This window comes from Maylandia zebra, linkage group LG15, assembly GCF_041146795.1.
Source record: "Maylandia zebra isolate NMK-2024a linkage group LG15, Mzebra_GT3a, whole genome shotgun sequence".
NCBI classification, from domain to species: domain Eukaryota; kingdom Metazoa; phylum Chordata; class Actinopteri; order Cichliformes; family Cichlidae; genus Maylandia; species Maylandia zebra.
The window spans coordinates 6508253-6523468 of NC_135181.1; the positions used below are offsets into that span (position 1 = coordinate 6508253).

At 40.6% G+C, this 15216-nt stretch overlaps 1 protein-coding gene across 18 annotated transcripts in view; it reads right to left on the reverse strand.

Moving 5' to 3' along the window:
* epb41l2 (erythrocyte membrane protein band 4.1 like 2) overlaps positions 1-15216 on the reverse strand; it is a 50188-nt gene that overhangs the window by 5356 nt on the left and 29616 nt on the right. For 5 of the 18 annotated variants that reach the window (XM_004542035.4, XM_004542037.4, XM_004542031.5 and 2 more), the window contains exons 11-21: positions 14592-14744; positions 14386-14483; positions 13814-13986; positions 12900-12985; positions 9001-9051; positions 8801-8836; positions 5159-5323; positions 3847-4062; positions 2491-2559; positions 1430-2098; positions 223-351 (exon numbers count right to left, since the gene is read on the reverse strand). In XM_004542035.4, coding sequence (XP_004542092.3) covers positions 223-351; positions 1430-2098; positions 2491-2559; positions 3847-4062; positions 5159-5323; positions 8801-8836; positions 9001-9051; positions 12900-12985; positions 13814-13986; positions 14386-14483; positions 14592-14744 — 1845 coding nt within the window. The other 13 variants (XM_004542034.5, XM_076873757.1, XM_076873758.1 and 10 more) reach the window with 13 other exon arrangements.

A 15216-nucleotide genomic window follows, 5' to 3' on the forward strand; every position in this document is an offset into this window, starting at 1 on the left:
TTAAAAGAAATAAATAAATAAAACTCGTTTCCTGTAGGAGCAGAATGAAAAGATGGCGTCATGCACTGTAGCTAGAAAGGAAGCACTTTGGAACATGGAGAATGCTGACGTAGCAACGATCGGTCTAAATATTTCACACAAACAATATGAACCACGGATGGTGACACACATGGGGAAAAACTAAACAAGCTTCTCCGTTTTTTTTCTCTCTCGTGTTTGCACCTGCGCAGCCTCGTATGTGATGGTCTTGGTTTCCGTATGTACGATGGGCACTTCTTTAGTGGCTATCTCGGTTTTCTGGGCTGCAAACGTGTCTGATATAGTCACCATTTCTGTCTTTACCACAGGCGGCTGGGGAGGGAGCAGAGAGAGGAGTGAGGAGTGGGGGGAGGGAAGAGAGTTAATATATTAAACCTGAGGCAGACATGGGGAAAAAAATTAATTTTTATCTATGCAGTTGACAAATCTGTCTTCAAAATCATCTTCTATCATAATCATTTTGAAAATATTTTTGCGCAGGAAACACCAGTACATGTAGATGTAAACAGCACATGTGAGCCACTGCAGCAAAACTCATGGACAGAAGCAAGAGCTCCAAAAGCCATGCAGACAAAACCATGAGAAACACAAGTAAGACAACATCTGCAATGCAATGTAATAAAAAGAGCTATGGCAAAGGACAACTATGGAGATATCTTTGGCGTTCACATGCAGCCTAGCACTGTACCAACGTGCATAAAAAAATGAGCCAATATGACAAGCGGGACTCAAAGAGCTACTATAATGTAAACAAGGTACAAAGATGAGTGGTTGGCAATGATGATTTCCACAACACTGTCTCTGTGATGACCACAACACGCCAATTAAACAGAAAGAGGAGCATCACTGCCAAACACGCGGAGGATACGCACATATCAAAATGCAGCATGCAAAGCAAAAAGAAAAACAAAACAAAACAAAAACACACCTAACAGCACCATGCATTTCCCACTTAGGCCCCATTTACTTCACAACACTAAAAAAAACAGTAGCAACACACCACACTGCGTGGGACATGATAATGGTATGAATGGTATCTGACAACAGCAGATATGAAAGAAAGTCAAATGTATGTTTATGTAAATTAAAATAAAGACTGAAAATATTCATGTAGGTGAATTAATATGAACACCAAAACAATGGTGGTGAATTGTAACTTTAAAGCACTGCTCCTTGGTTTCGGCAGTTTTGAGCATACTAATATAAAGCTTTAATTTTCATAGGATGAAGATGAGTGTGAGGATGTACATGGGGCTTAAATATTCACACAAGCAGGAAGGAAACCGGCGCTCTCAAAAGCAGGGAAGGAAAAAAGTGGGTGTTTCTATAGTTGGCAGGAGAGGGATCAAAGCCCGGGGAAGATCCGCAGTCGGCCCAGTGAAGACTTTACCTCAGAGCAACAAATAACCTGTGGCAGCGGCTCTGCTTCAGTGAGCGAGGGCTCTCCGTTCATTTTAGGCTCCTCCTCTTCTTCTGCACGAGCATCCATTACAGTCACACCCTCTTCAGGCAGGGTGAGGCCGTTAGGAGCTTCATCGGGCGTCACCATCGGATCATCTGTGCTCTCCTCAGTCTCACGCTCAACTTCTTTCTCTTCCTCGGCATTTGTTGTCTTCTCTGTCTCTGTGTCGTCCTCCTTCTTGGACTCCACTTCTTCTCGACGGGTTTCTTCTGCAGGCTGGATGACTTCAGCTGGAAGAGAAGAAGCATCTGAAGCCAACACCTGTAGCTCTGGCATCTTATCTTCCTCTTGCTTCTCCTGCTCTTCTTCCTCTTCCTTCTCCTCAGGTATTTGTGTGTGAGAGATGGACACAGGGAGATATGGATGGTACTCTGCTTCTTCTTCACTCTCGCTCTCAGATGAAATGCTCTCTTCCTTCCTCGGCTTTGCTTCCTCAACTACCACCGCTTCCTCTTGAACTTCCACTTCCTGTTCCCTCATTTCCTGCTCTGCAGAAGGAGCAGCGGGGGTACTGGCTGCAACCGTGACAAGTCCAGGTTTGGGAGCTCTGGAAATCTCTTGGATGACAACAGTCTCCTCGATTTCAACCTCGGTTGTCTACACACACACACACACACACACACACACACAAGCACGCATGTACACCCGGTTCACAGACACAAACACAATGAAGTGCGCAAACACACATGCGCACACACACACCACAACAACAAACGCATGGAGACAAGAAAACAAAAGAATAAAATGATCATTGAACACAAATGGGAAAAAATTAAGCTCAGTTAAAAGATAATAAAGTAACACCAACAGAAGAAGATGAAGAACTGTTGACAAAGAGACAAGAAAGGGAGGACAGATAATGAAGGGTGTAGCAGGAACAGAAAATTTAAGCTGCAAGTGGAAAATGAATGAAGGCATGAAGAAAGTAATGGATAAAAATTGTCATGAATGTAGGGTTGGAGGAATTAATAGAAGAAGGTCAGGACCACCTTTGCGGGTTCTTTGGTATCAGAGATCGTGTTATCAGCTGTTGCTGCTTCTGTTTGGGGCACACTCACCTGCGTGACAGAGAAGTTAGCATGACATTATTAATCACACACCATCAATGTTAGCAGTATTAAGATGTCTGTTATCACGGCATGTGGGAATGGGCTGCCTTTGTTATTTGTGCCCAATCCCCCTCACTTTTATTGTCTCTTATTCTGTGCCTGGTGGACTGTTTTTTCATGCAACCCCCATAAAGCATAAGGTTCCCTGAAGCAGGGAAAAGAGACGGGATAAAAGAACCAAAAAGAAAAGGTAAAACAAAAAGATGAAAGATGGATTAAAGAGAATACCACATCAATAAATAAAAAAGGTTATCTTCACATACATAAAAAGGCAAAAGAAGCGTGGTATTGAAGTCAGCAGTGTCTTTGAGACGACCACGAAAATACATCATAATGGATTCAGTCCTCACTTGAAAACCTTTTTGTGTAGTTTTAAAAGCTCCTTTTAAAAAAGCCACTAACCAAGCACATTATTTGGCTGCCATTTCAGCTTTTCTTTTTACATTACGAAAGCTGCTGCTTCAATACCTGCTGTTTTTTAAGCACAGATCCTAAAACGGAGCAGATTAGTACATTAGCATTAAATTCACACATATTTACAATCACTAGCAAAATAAAATATGAAAAATAAATGTTAAAAAACAAAGCCATGCACCCATTCATAGATGAGTAGGTTTAGATTAAATGCATTATGGTCATTGTGTGCCCGTTCTTTTGGGATGAATGGAGCCGTCACAAACTAATTATCGCTACCATTCATCCGGCATCTACAGCAGGCATTATGGGCATCTTAAACCCCTTTGGTTTGTAAACGCATCTGGCAGGCATCCTTAGATACCTGAAGAATTACAAAACGTCAGTTTACTCTCAAGTTAAACAGAAAGACGATTGGTTAAAGGTACAGGTGACCCTAAAATCAAAAATACATGTATTTCTTCTAGATTGTAGTTTTATCTAGCCATATCACTGTGCAGAAGGAAGCATCTACCTTGCTTTGGTTGGCAGGTGTAGTTTGGTACAAAGAAAATGGCTCATAGAGTTCACATCCAGGTGAGTAAATGTGTCATTATTACAATTTTGGTGTGTTGAGCAGCTCAAGCCAAGTGCAGTTGATCTATTATATTCAAGAGGGCAGAAATCTTCACAGCCAAGACGAAGTAAACAGCACTACAGCCTAGAAAAAACATGTATATTTGATTGTGGTATTAACTTCCCCTTTAACCAACAATCCTGAGTAGTTTATGTTTTTGAATTAAAGTAAAGCGACTCCTAAATGCTTGGTAGTAGCAGAAGCACCTCAGTGGCAGAGAGGGCGGTAGATAGGGTTGCAAGAGGCCTTTGTGGTGCAGAAAAACTGCAGACAGCAGCGGAAGAAGAAGTAGCAGCTGAACTTGTAGTTTTAACAGCATCTAGTGGTGGTTCAGGAAAAATGCAGGCAGCCTTAGCAGTTGAATCAAGTCCAATGTCAGTGTGTCTACTGAAAAGAACTGACGCTATCTCCTCTGCAAGACTCTATAGCAACACACAATAAAAAGGACAGAGAGAAGACACACAGAAGCATGAACAAATGAGACAGACGATAAGATCTTATATAGGAGAAAAGCCAAAAGAAGAGAAATCATCCTCAAAAGCATACAGATGTACAAAGAAATGCTTTATGATTACATAGTAGAGGTGTAACAGTTCTAGAAGTCACTTCTTATGATAGCCACAGGAGTAGCTAAGCTAGTAGCTGCTTCCTGTGTGTATATTAGCCAAACTTCACAGTAAAGGACTGTTTTGGCATGTGTAACAGCAGTTTTTGCATTGCTGTTATAAGGATGTGTAAATATAGGATGGGAAACAGCTGTTGAGCAACACTCTTAGTAAAGTGTGTAAACCTGTGGATGCTAAGACCTATTCAAAGTGTATATTAGAAGATAAGATCTTAAATAGGATAACCTGAGAAAAGCCAAAAGAAGAGAAAGAAGTTACTACTCTTTCATGATGTCAGCTAATGGGGATCCAAAAGTGCAAAGTATGCACAAATCTGTGGATTTCAAGAATTGTTACACCACTATTACAGAGTAAACTAGAAACAGACAGAAATCAGAAAATTGGTTTTGAGTAGAACTGAAATGAAGTAGAAACCCATGTGCTGTCAAAACTCCAACGTAACATCAGTCCTGCTGGGAGGGAATGAACAGTTATTGATGTTTGGTCAGTTTTCTTCAAAGGAAAACCCAGAAATTATTGTTAAGTGATGGATGAGCTATAATGAACACACTGTGGAAACACCACCACGGCACCAAGTAACAGAGTGCAGATTAAAAATCTGCTGCCATAAAGTTGGCACACTCCAAAAAAAACATTCAAATATAAGCGATAAAAAGAAAGCAGTGGGTGTAGTGATACAGACTGCACTCCAAAACAAAAAGAAGAAAACTTTGAATTAGAAAAAAAGGTCAAAACATTTTTTTTACTACAGGGACTGCAATGTTGTGTTTCTACAGCAAAAGACACAACTGAAATCCTCTGCATAACGCTCCATCGCCTGCACTATTGTTGTAGACTAAACTATCTGCAGTTCATGTGTCTTGCAGTGACAAAAACATCCAGACAGACGTACCACTTGTTGCTGTTGCAAACGTATCGTAGCAGGAGAGGAGGTGAGCCGTTTCTCCCACTGGTTGGGCTGAGGAGGAGAGGAAGGTGGAGCTTCCATAAAGGAGCGTTTTAGCTGGCTAATGCTAGCTTGGTGTTTCAGAACCTCTTCTTGGGTCTTATCATGGTCCTAATGGGGAGGGGGAGGAAAGGATAGGTATAAGGGGAAGGGGAGGTAGGAGGCAGGCAGAGAGTGAATGACATGAATGTGAGTGATGAAAGATCAGAAAGGTGGGAAACATGGGATGTAAGAGATGTGAGTAAAGTAAAGAGGAAAAGAGGAAGTAAAAGCCAGAGTAGAAGGAGAGTTTAAAAAAAGGGAGAGCAAGATCAAGAGACAGAAAAATGATGGGAAAAGGAAGGAAGGAAAAGAAGGAGGGGGATAGTGAAGGAGAAATGGGGAAGGATAAAAGGAGAAAGGGACGGGGAGGGAAAAATTGTGGTCACAGGAACATTAGTCTGTCAATATGAAGGGAAACAAGATGGACGCCGTGCTTCACTGCAGCATTGTTTAAAAAGCCTTGAAATCATATACATGACTTATCACTAGCGATGCACCCACATATCAGCCAATATCGGTGATTTTGATCATTTGACTGTATCACACTATCAGCAAATTCTGTCACATCAAATCTGCGACAGGTTGAAATATAGTGTAAAAAAAGACCTATAAGACATTTAAACAGCTAAGTTGTCTTTTGATAATCACTGAAAATACTGATTTACTGGAGTTGTTTCACAATTGGTGCATGACGGCTGATTACTTATGAATTACAGCAAGCTGCAGTGAAACAAGGCCCACCATCTTGTAAGGACTTTTCCCTTAAAACAGACCAGGAATGGCATCTGCAGAGCATGGAGCTGGTAGTGCTAGTCTGCCTCTCCCTTACCCTTTATTCCTATCTGACTGCTTACTTATTATTAGTTTATTTGTTTAGTTTAGTATTAGTTTTCACTTTTCCATTTGACTTTAATGTCATTAGTAATAGTTGTTTTGTTACACATCAGGTATCTTTTCCACCAGGTTTGCCTCCATCTGTTCCTCATCTCATTCACACAAGCATGGAGACATTTCATGAAATTGAGATAAATTAGACAAATTTTCTTAATGTACTGAGAAGGCTGCAGGATTTAATCCAACACAGAGACACTGGCACAACATACTGAGGAGAAAAATACTTGTTCAGTCTGCTCTAACCACGTTTAACATTTCAGCTAACACTGATTAGTGTGTAGACTACTCTAGTGCAACGGATCACTATCAGCCCCATGCTTCACACACAGGTTTCGTTGTTTTAGTATGTTATCACACCACAGATCACTTGACTTTTTGGCAGCCAATCACCAGAAAACAGGAAGAAAGCTCCTCATGTGTGTTAGGGAGGCTGGATTAGTCAGGTTAGACACAGCTGCCTGGCAATAATCAAACTTCTGACCAATCGAGAATCCAGAATACAACAAGATAAAATTTAAAAAACTGCAATCAACATGCACAGAGCATGCATTTAAGTCACCATTAGTCCAATTCACAGAGAAGCCATTGTGAACACTCAGTCAAGGAAATTTTCTGCAAGAGTCCATTTCTGCTGTACTGTTGTGCAGATACAAAACTGAGGTTTCTGACACAACTTCAACTAATTCCAAGGAGCAAGGAGAAGAATAAAGGTCTAAAGAGGCTGATGTTGCTGTTGTGCACATACGCAAATCTTTTTAGTGTTTAGTTGGGGATTATATCTGTCAGGAACACCCTTAATCTCATCTCTATCCCTCAGACAACATTGGCTACAAACATAACCATCACATAATACTTGGCTAGATTAATTCAAACTGTTGAGGACTACTGAGAATCAAATAACGGCTAAATGTTGTAAACAATCTCAGTAGTGCATTTAAAGCTCATTTTCTCATTGTGTTGTCCCAGGACTCAGTGACCAGACAAAAAATTAAATATTTGGCCATTACAACAGTAACATTACATTACAACAGCTAAGTGAGTGAAATAAAACAAAAAAATGTATTATGTAATACAAATGTTAAAAATATGTATTTATTTAAAAGTCTTTCTTCATGTGGCAAAGGTTTCCAACTCAAACATCATAAGGACCAAATATTTTATTAAGACTGAGTTAACTACCAACACAAAGTGTTGTTTCTAATGCAATATAATTTTTAACATTCCGACTAATATTACAGAAATTTAAAAGACCAAATCTGAAACTAACAACGAGAAAATGAAAGGACAAAAACTGCACAAAACTACAACTATTGTATGAAATGTGTGATCAGTCATGCGGTTTCTTGTAGCTTGTTTTAGCATCCACTGCTGACAGATAAAGAAAGCGAGCTCTTTTTTTGTAAAACAGAGACCCCACAAACTCAAGAGCTGTGGAAACTACATTATCAAGCTGAAAGATGCCAAATATCTGAGTTGAATTGGGACAAATTAGGTGATGACTTGTGAGTTTTTCCACATGTAGAAATGTTGATTGGGTTCTTGTTTAGGTGACATTTGTGTTTTATCACAAAAACAGTGAAATTTCCAAGTTGAGCTGTTCAAAGGAGCTGCCATGTGAATGAGGACAACTAGCACTGAAATGTTTTCAACTTTCCAAGATCATAACTGTTGATGTTGGACCTGAGTACAGAGTTGATTAACAAACATACACACACACAAACACATGCGGGCATGCACGCAGAGCCTGAGAGTGCGAGAGGGCAGCAGTCTTGTACAGTATAGTTGTAGATCTGATGGCGTCAGAATACACAGAAACATGTAGGTCTCATTATCAGCCATCGGACAATACCAGTACCAACCTCCAACATTAAATTACTGTGCCTCACATAAATATTGTCCCCATGCACTCTCAACGAACTCTGGAAGGCAGACATACAGCACACAATGAAAAAAATAATAATTAATTCAAAAGAAATTAATAAATGTATGGTGAAAATTCAGTGCACAAATAAAATAAAACAAAACTAACAGAATGAAAACAACAAAAAAAATTACATATAACCAAAAAAAAGTGAGATGTTGACACCAAAAATGTCCCAAATGTCTCGGGTGAACGTTGGATGATGGGTACAAGCACAAATGTTTTCATTTTGGTATTCCACATGAATGTCACAGTTGTTGATACTCGTACCCATGGTAAACATGCAAAATCCAAAGCAGTCAAAACACCAACAGATGTTCACACAAACCATCACAACCACACTGCGCTTTCAGGAAAACTCAAAAATAACGAAAAGAACCTCAGGTGCAAACCAGAAACCAGACTGAAACTGTAAGCCACAGCAGAGCATCTGAAAGTGAAAACAGCTGGGTGAAAGTGCCCAGATCTATTTTTAAGAGTCAAACCCAATCTGGAATTCAAATGTAGAGCATGAGGTATAAATTTAAATTATTGCAACATGAGTCAATAACTTTTTTTTAAGGTTATAAAATTCCAGATTTGGTTCTTGTTTAAAAAAGAAACCCCAAACTACCTCCATAGATTCAAGTCAGGGCAACTTCACCCTGGGAAAAGAATAAACCCAACCAGTAAACCAACCCACACGGGCCACAGGCCAATGCACAACCAAATAACCAATAAGATGAATGAACCTGAGGGGGGCCAAGTTCACTGGATCCAGGTGAGTGCTGGTGAGGTAAAGTCCAGGAGACAATAAGGACAGGTTTGCTCCATTGCAACATAAAACCAATGTTGTAAACACTTCACACTAGTTCTTAGCTGCATAATGTCAATTTATTCTGATCTCTTTAATATTTGCAAAGCATGCTGGGTAAAGACAGGCCTTACAGACCTGGGAGGGCATGGCCTCTGCATCGCCAGGGCTTACGTCCACCACCGTAACCTTCAGTGTCGTAGTCATGGTGATGGTAGTCAGGACAAAATGAAGGAGGCAAGGGCACGAAGAAAGAAAAGAGTGAAATGGATGATGGGAAAAGCTATTTTCTTCCACAGCAACCTTTAGTGTTAGGGAGTACTGCTGGTGCACCAAACCCATTGGAACAGTAACAGGAAAGGATGCTGAGGTGGTCAAGATCTGGAGACAGAAGGTGCTACTAACTGCTTACAGTGTGTGTATACTTCTATCATATGACTGAAAGGCAGCCTTATATTTACAGCTTTACGTTTATACTTAGCTGCATAATGAGTTCAAAGTCCAAAATAGTGAAACTGTTAAAGGTTTACAGGATGGGTACTACAGAAACACTAGAAGAGTTTTGTCTAAAATGACTTGATCAGTGCAGAGAGGTAGAGGACAGAGTGCTGAACGTCAGGGATCAGGGCAGGTGTAACACTGTTTAGTCTTAATGTTTATTACATATTATACACAAACGCAATAAGCTGCAGGTGCTATAGGCATCTGGAGGCAACTGTATGTACAATTCTAACATGTGATCAACTATTAGTTACTCAGCATCACCCTTTCTATGCAGAACTACACAACTGAAAATAACTTTTAAAAATAATCGATACTGCCTTAAAAGTGCACTTATGTAATTTATATAATTACGTCACCATATCTGATTAGAGGGACATTAAGCAGTTTTATATTACACAGAGCAACCACAACAGAGCTCTACAATTAATAACCTCTAATTGCAACTACTCTGACAATGATCTGAACATCACTAATCATTACCATTGCCTTTTTTTTTAGTCTCTCTGCTCTCCTCTCAATTTCTGTACATTATTTTAAACTCTTAATAAAGTGACCTTTTCTCTATATTGGCAATGTACATATTTGTCTCTGTGCTATACATTTTTAATGTCTTCTCACTGTTCTAACTCTTAATTTAATCTTATTCTACTCTGTTTCTTCAAACAATACACTGGGGTTTGCACGGTAAGGAATTAAGAGGTAGAAAAAAAAAATATCAGCTAGAGGAAGTGCTGGTGGGGGAAATGAACAAAAGGAGGTGACAGACATCATATGCATTCAAAAAGAGGTCAAACACAAAGTGAGGGAGTGGAATATGGACCAGGAGGTGTATACATGTTGCTTTTATGCAGCTGGATCACACATCTCTTGCATCCAGGTGGCCTCTGTATTAGTGCGGTGCCTGATGCGAGGAGGCGTGTGTGTTGGTGTGAGAGGAGAAGCCTGCCTGTTGAAAACAGAGCTCAACTGATTCTCAGACTGATCATCGGGCCCGTCATCGAGAAACACTGGCAAAGCGGTTTTTCTTTGACTGGAGACAACTTTCTCCAAGTAGCACAGGGTCAGACCGAGGGGTGTGGCTAAAATCAGGGCTAAGACTACAGACTGGCTTGCTGTCAGCATCACTGCCAGGAGGAAGACGACTAACAGGCAAGGCAGAAACAGAGGGGAGGGATTCAGGAGGTAGCGGTGTACAGATGCAATGAGGTTAGAGCAAGAGAAGGCAGGGAGAGAGCCGCAAGATGGAAAAGAAAAGGGGCGAGCAGGGAGAGAGGAGAGGGAAGCAATGGTTGAGAGTATTGATGGATGGAGAGAAGATATGTTGGGTAAACTCAATTGAGCTGGACGAGAACATAAAGCAGCAACTGTATTACTGATCTTTGGAGGAAGATGCTGGATAAGAAATGCTACCAAATGAGTCCATCTAAATGTCAAAATGTTAAGGATTTGATCTAATTTGGACATAATCATATTGGAGACTCTATAATTCCAGGCAGTGATGGTGCAAATATTTAATTTTGGAACCCACTTAAACATCATCATGAACAAAGCAGGAGAAAAAAGGTGCAGTTTCTTCATTAATCTTGAAAATGCACCTGTGGCCAGACACATGTTTCCATTTCCTGAAACGGAGAGGAAGCCAAACACAAAAGAAACGTATTTAACCACACCCTTCAGAGAGAACCAGCTTCGCCAGTTTAGCAGTCCAGCTGTTGCTCTGGTTTGAGCCTGGCAGCTCTCCACAGATTTCAAAATCTCTGAGGAGCATGTTTGGGAGGATGATGGGTTTTGTGCGAGCTGCTCAAGATCTGCTAACTGCTGATCAGTGAAGAAGGACAGGGTGTTTGAGGGGAGGGTCCACAGCGTGTGTGCCGAGTCCACGTCGTCGATACGATCTTCATCTTCGGAGATATCTGAAAGGACGTGGTCAAGCTCGGAGATGGAGTCGAGGGAGGGTGGGATGGATGAGAGTGAGGATGATGAGGAGAAGGAGAGGGGGAACATGAAGATTGACTGATGGAGAGGGAAGAATTAAAGGAAGACACAAGAGGAGAGGAAGAAAAAGCAGGAAATGAGGGAGGGCACAATATGACAAGAGAGCCAGAGAGTGGATAGATGGGTGAGATCAAACAACGGCGAATGCACACACCCGCAAAGTGAAGGAGCAAGCCATGAAGAAATGAAAATTAAATGACAAATCAAAATAATCGAGTGCAAAAATTAAAATTATTCAGATTTCATAAAATGGCAGCAACAAGTGGCAACATGCAAGAGAGGTGTGAGAACGGCAAAATAAAGAAATAAAATTTTTAAAAAGGGAGTGTGTGAAAGAAAAAAGAGAGAGGGAAAGAGACAAAACATTAGTCAGTGAACAACACGCCACAATCGCTTACAAGTGAACATAGCAGGGTAGAGCATAGGTGCAGAAAACAGTAGGCACAGGTGCTGGCAGAAAAAGTATCAACAGGGTGTGTCACCACTGAAAGGGCCAAGACAGGTGCCAAGTCCAGAGTGCTGGGATGTGAGCGAGGGTAAGGAGGAGACGGGAGGGAGTGAGGAGAGGGAGCTGGAACAGGAGGCATGCACAGCAGCACACAGCAGTAATCTGTGTATACTCATATAGTGTTCAGAGACGGGCTCAAGTTAGTAGTGAGCACTATGAATAAGAGGGACACAGCTCCTCAGTAGAGGACAGCAGTTAGGCCAATAGAGCAAAATGCTGGACTACTTGAAAAGCTGCTCTGTTAAGACTTGTTGTAGTTGATAAGAAAACCATTAAAAATATGAGACTGAAGACATGAGGCTTTCTTCGTTTTGTTGGTTTATGTACCTCTACCACTCCTGTATACATTCACATTTTGTGGAGGCAAATTAATAGCTGTCCTCTGGCCTTAGATAAGGTTGATATCGCAGTGTCTCAGTAGTCACTTATTCCTGATCACTAAATGGACAAAGAAAAATCTATTTGAATTTGTAGCTGTAGATTCCAGTGAAAACCGTTGAAAAAGGCCCAACTCTCGACTTTAATTGATCGAACCCACTTGCATATGAAATGAGTAGCGGGGGACATGTAGAGTAGAAATAACAGACTTTGTTCACCTGCCACGGTTAAGAAGTCATCGTCATCAGACACACATACAGAGTGGAGGAGACTCGCCACAAATTATCAACAGTGATGCGTAAATGGTTATGTTTACACATGATTAACTTCTAGTGTCACAGTTTTGCAAACCCGGAAAAGAAAATACACATATTCATCGTTTCACAGAAACATAAAGCAAGCAAACACTGCTATCTTACAACAGTAACAAGAAACAGCAGAAACTGTCTCTGGATTTATAGCTCTCAGTACATACTGTATTTCTATTTGATATAACAGACCGTTTCCATGGGACAACATAGACTCACTGGTATAAATTTAAAAAAACAACCAAAAAAAAAAATAAAAATAGAACTGAGCTACACACATTCTATTTTTATCTCGTATTTCTGTTCTTGTACCTGCAAATGCTACATCTGATTTATGAACACACCTTTGAGTCAGAGTGGAGCTCCAGGTGAGGCTCGCGTCCATTCTCAGCTGATTCTCTGCCAGCCTCAGTTATGCTGATCATTGGTGCTACGCGATCAGAAACAAAAGAAACGGCAATCACAGTTATTTACTTATTGAAAACTTGCATAACTATAACAAGTAAATAATTGCTAAAAAAATAAAATAATAAAAGCTTTATTAAAAAGCTTTCTTTTATTAAAAAAAATTTAATAAAATCAAAAACGTGTAGTAGAGTAAATGCACCAAAATAAACTCAAGTATAAAACATCAAGTTGCAGTAGAATAATGTACCCAGCAGGGGGCGATATCAGCTAACAGTATAACCACATGTTAAACAGGGGTGCACAGTTGCATGAATTGGAATCTGGGAATCTTGAACCCCTCCATAACAAAGCAGAACAAAACAAATGTGTAGGCAAAGAAGGTAAAGCCAAAACCACATCACAGTTCTATAGACATAGAGAACACGTTGGTTTTATTACCGTTCTACATGAGATGATCTACTACAGTTATTTATAAATCTGATGTTAATGACAACTTTTGTGCTGACAAAATGCGAACAATTGGCGTTTTTCTCTTCACTCTGCTGTTCTGTTTTTTCATACTTTTGATCCACAGAACATTTATTCTTTTCAGCTCTTTCTTTCTCCCTCTCTGTCTCTCACTGTGTGACAGGAAACATATGCTCCAGCTATTTCCTGTATCTGGTCAGGCATCGAGCATTTACCATCAGTACAAACACAGACATGCACACGACCCTGCGCAATGCCTAAATCCATGACCCTACTTCCATCTGCCCCTCATTCCTTCCATCTGTCCATTCATTCGACGTAGTTCAGAATGAAGCTGAAATATCAAATATGCCTCACTTTCAGTTGCATTCATGTCTGTTACCTCCATCCAAACTGCGGCTGATGCGTTTTGAAGACGTGCGTTCAAAGCTGGGCGCCGGTCGGTCTATGAGGGAACTGGCCATGCGGGTTTGGGCCTGAGTTCGCCCGCTGTAACGAAACTTTGAGCCCAGAGTCAAAAAGCGGGCCTTGGTAGGAGGCTCTGGTGCATTTAACCTAGTGACAAAAAGAGAGATGGAGAGAGATGAGGTGGTACTGGAGAGAAACATGACTTTTAAAGCTTATTCAGATTAATTTATTTTGCAATGAAACACTGATCATCACATTTATAAGTCTATGGGTAAGGAAAGCAAAATGCTTCCAGGCAACTCCTCCTTGAACAGGATATGAAAGAAATACTCAGGCATCTCTACAAACACAACATACAAATGTGCACACACGCAAAGCAAACACGGGCATCAGGCTTATCTATATGGGTGTTTCTGCTGTGTCTAAGGCAACAAATACGCACTTTGAGATACGCTTTCTTCACAGACTTCCTGGGAAGATGCACAGCTTTTTTTCAAGAAAAATAACACAAGTGACTCCACAGGCAGTATGGATGCATCAGTCTACCTGAAGAAACTGTGATTCTCCACACAGACTTTCCACAGCCTTTTGGCAGCTCGGTGATTCTCGAGTTTGAATCCCACTGTACTCTCAAACTGCTCCGTCTATCAAGCACAATATCAGTGAGAAAAAAAACGTTTTCTTAACAGTAAAAAGGGCACATTGATAAAATAAATAGCTTAGGTAAACCTAATTCGTGTGTGCATACATACCTCTCCTGGTCTGATTTTAATGTAGAAGTTGTTCCTCTTGTATGAAATCTTGAGTATTTTGGGCCAAGCAAAGCGATTTATCCGAAGCCTGTCTTTATAGACTAAGAGTCCGTTGGCACACACACCAAGCATGATGTCCACACCCTCTGAATCCTGTGAGGATACAAATGTGCATAACATATATTAATTTGATTAATTATTTGTTGTAAACACCATCTATTTATCCAAGCCAGATCATACTGTGCATGGATTGATTAGACTGTTTAAGGTCACCATTACCACACACACAAACAGTGACACTCATTACAACTGTAACGCATTTGGCTGGCAGACTAACACACTGACAAAGCTTTTAAGGCTCCCAGACCATCTGCTAATGGTATTGATTACAGTAGTGAAGTAACACAGGAAAAATCTGTTGTACTAATGGAGAATGCAATATGCGGATAATGGACAGTTTTATCAGGACACATGCACACAAACATCACATGGCCTTGCCATGCTATTAGCTGCTCATCGATCTCTGACCTTGCGCTGCAGCTACATTCAAATATTTTGGCTGGTTACACTGACAGAGGGAATGTTAAAGAAAACTAGTAAAAGTTGCATTTCCTGCGAAAATGCA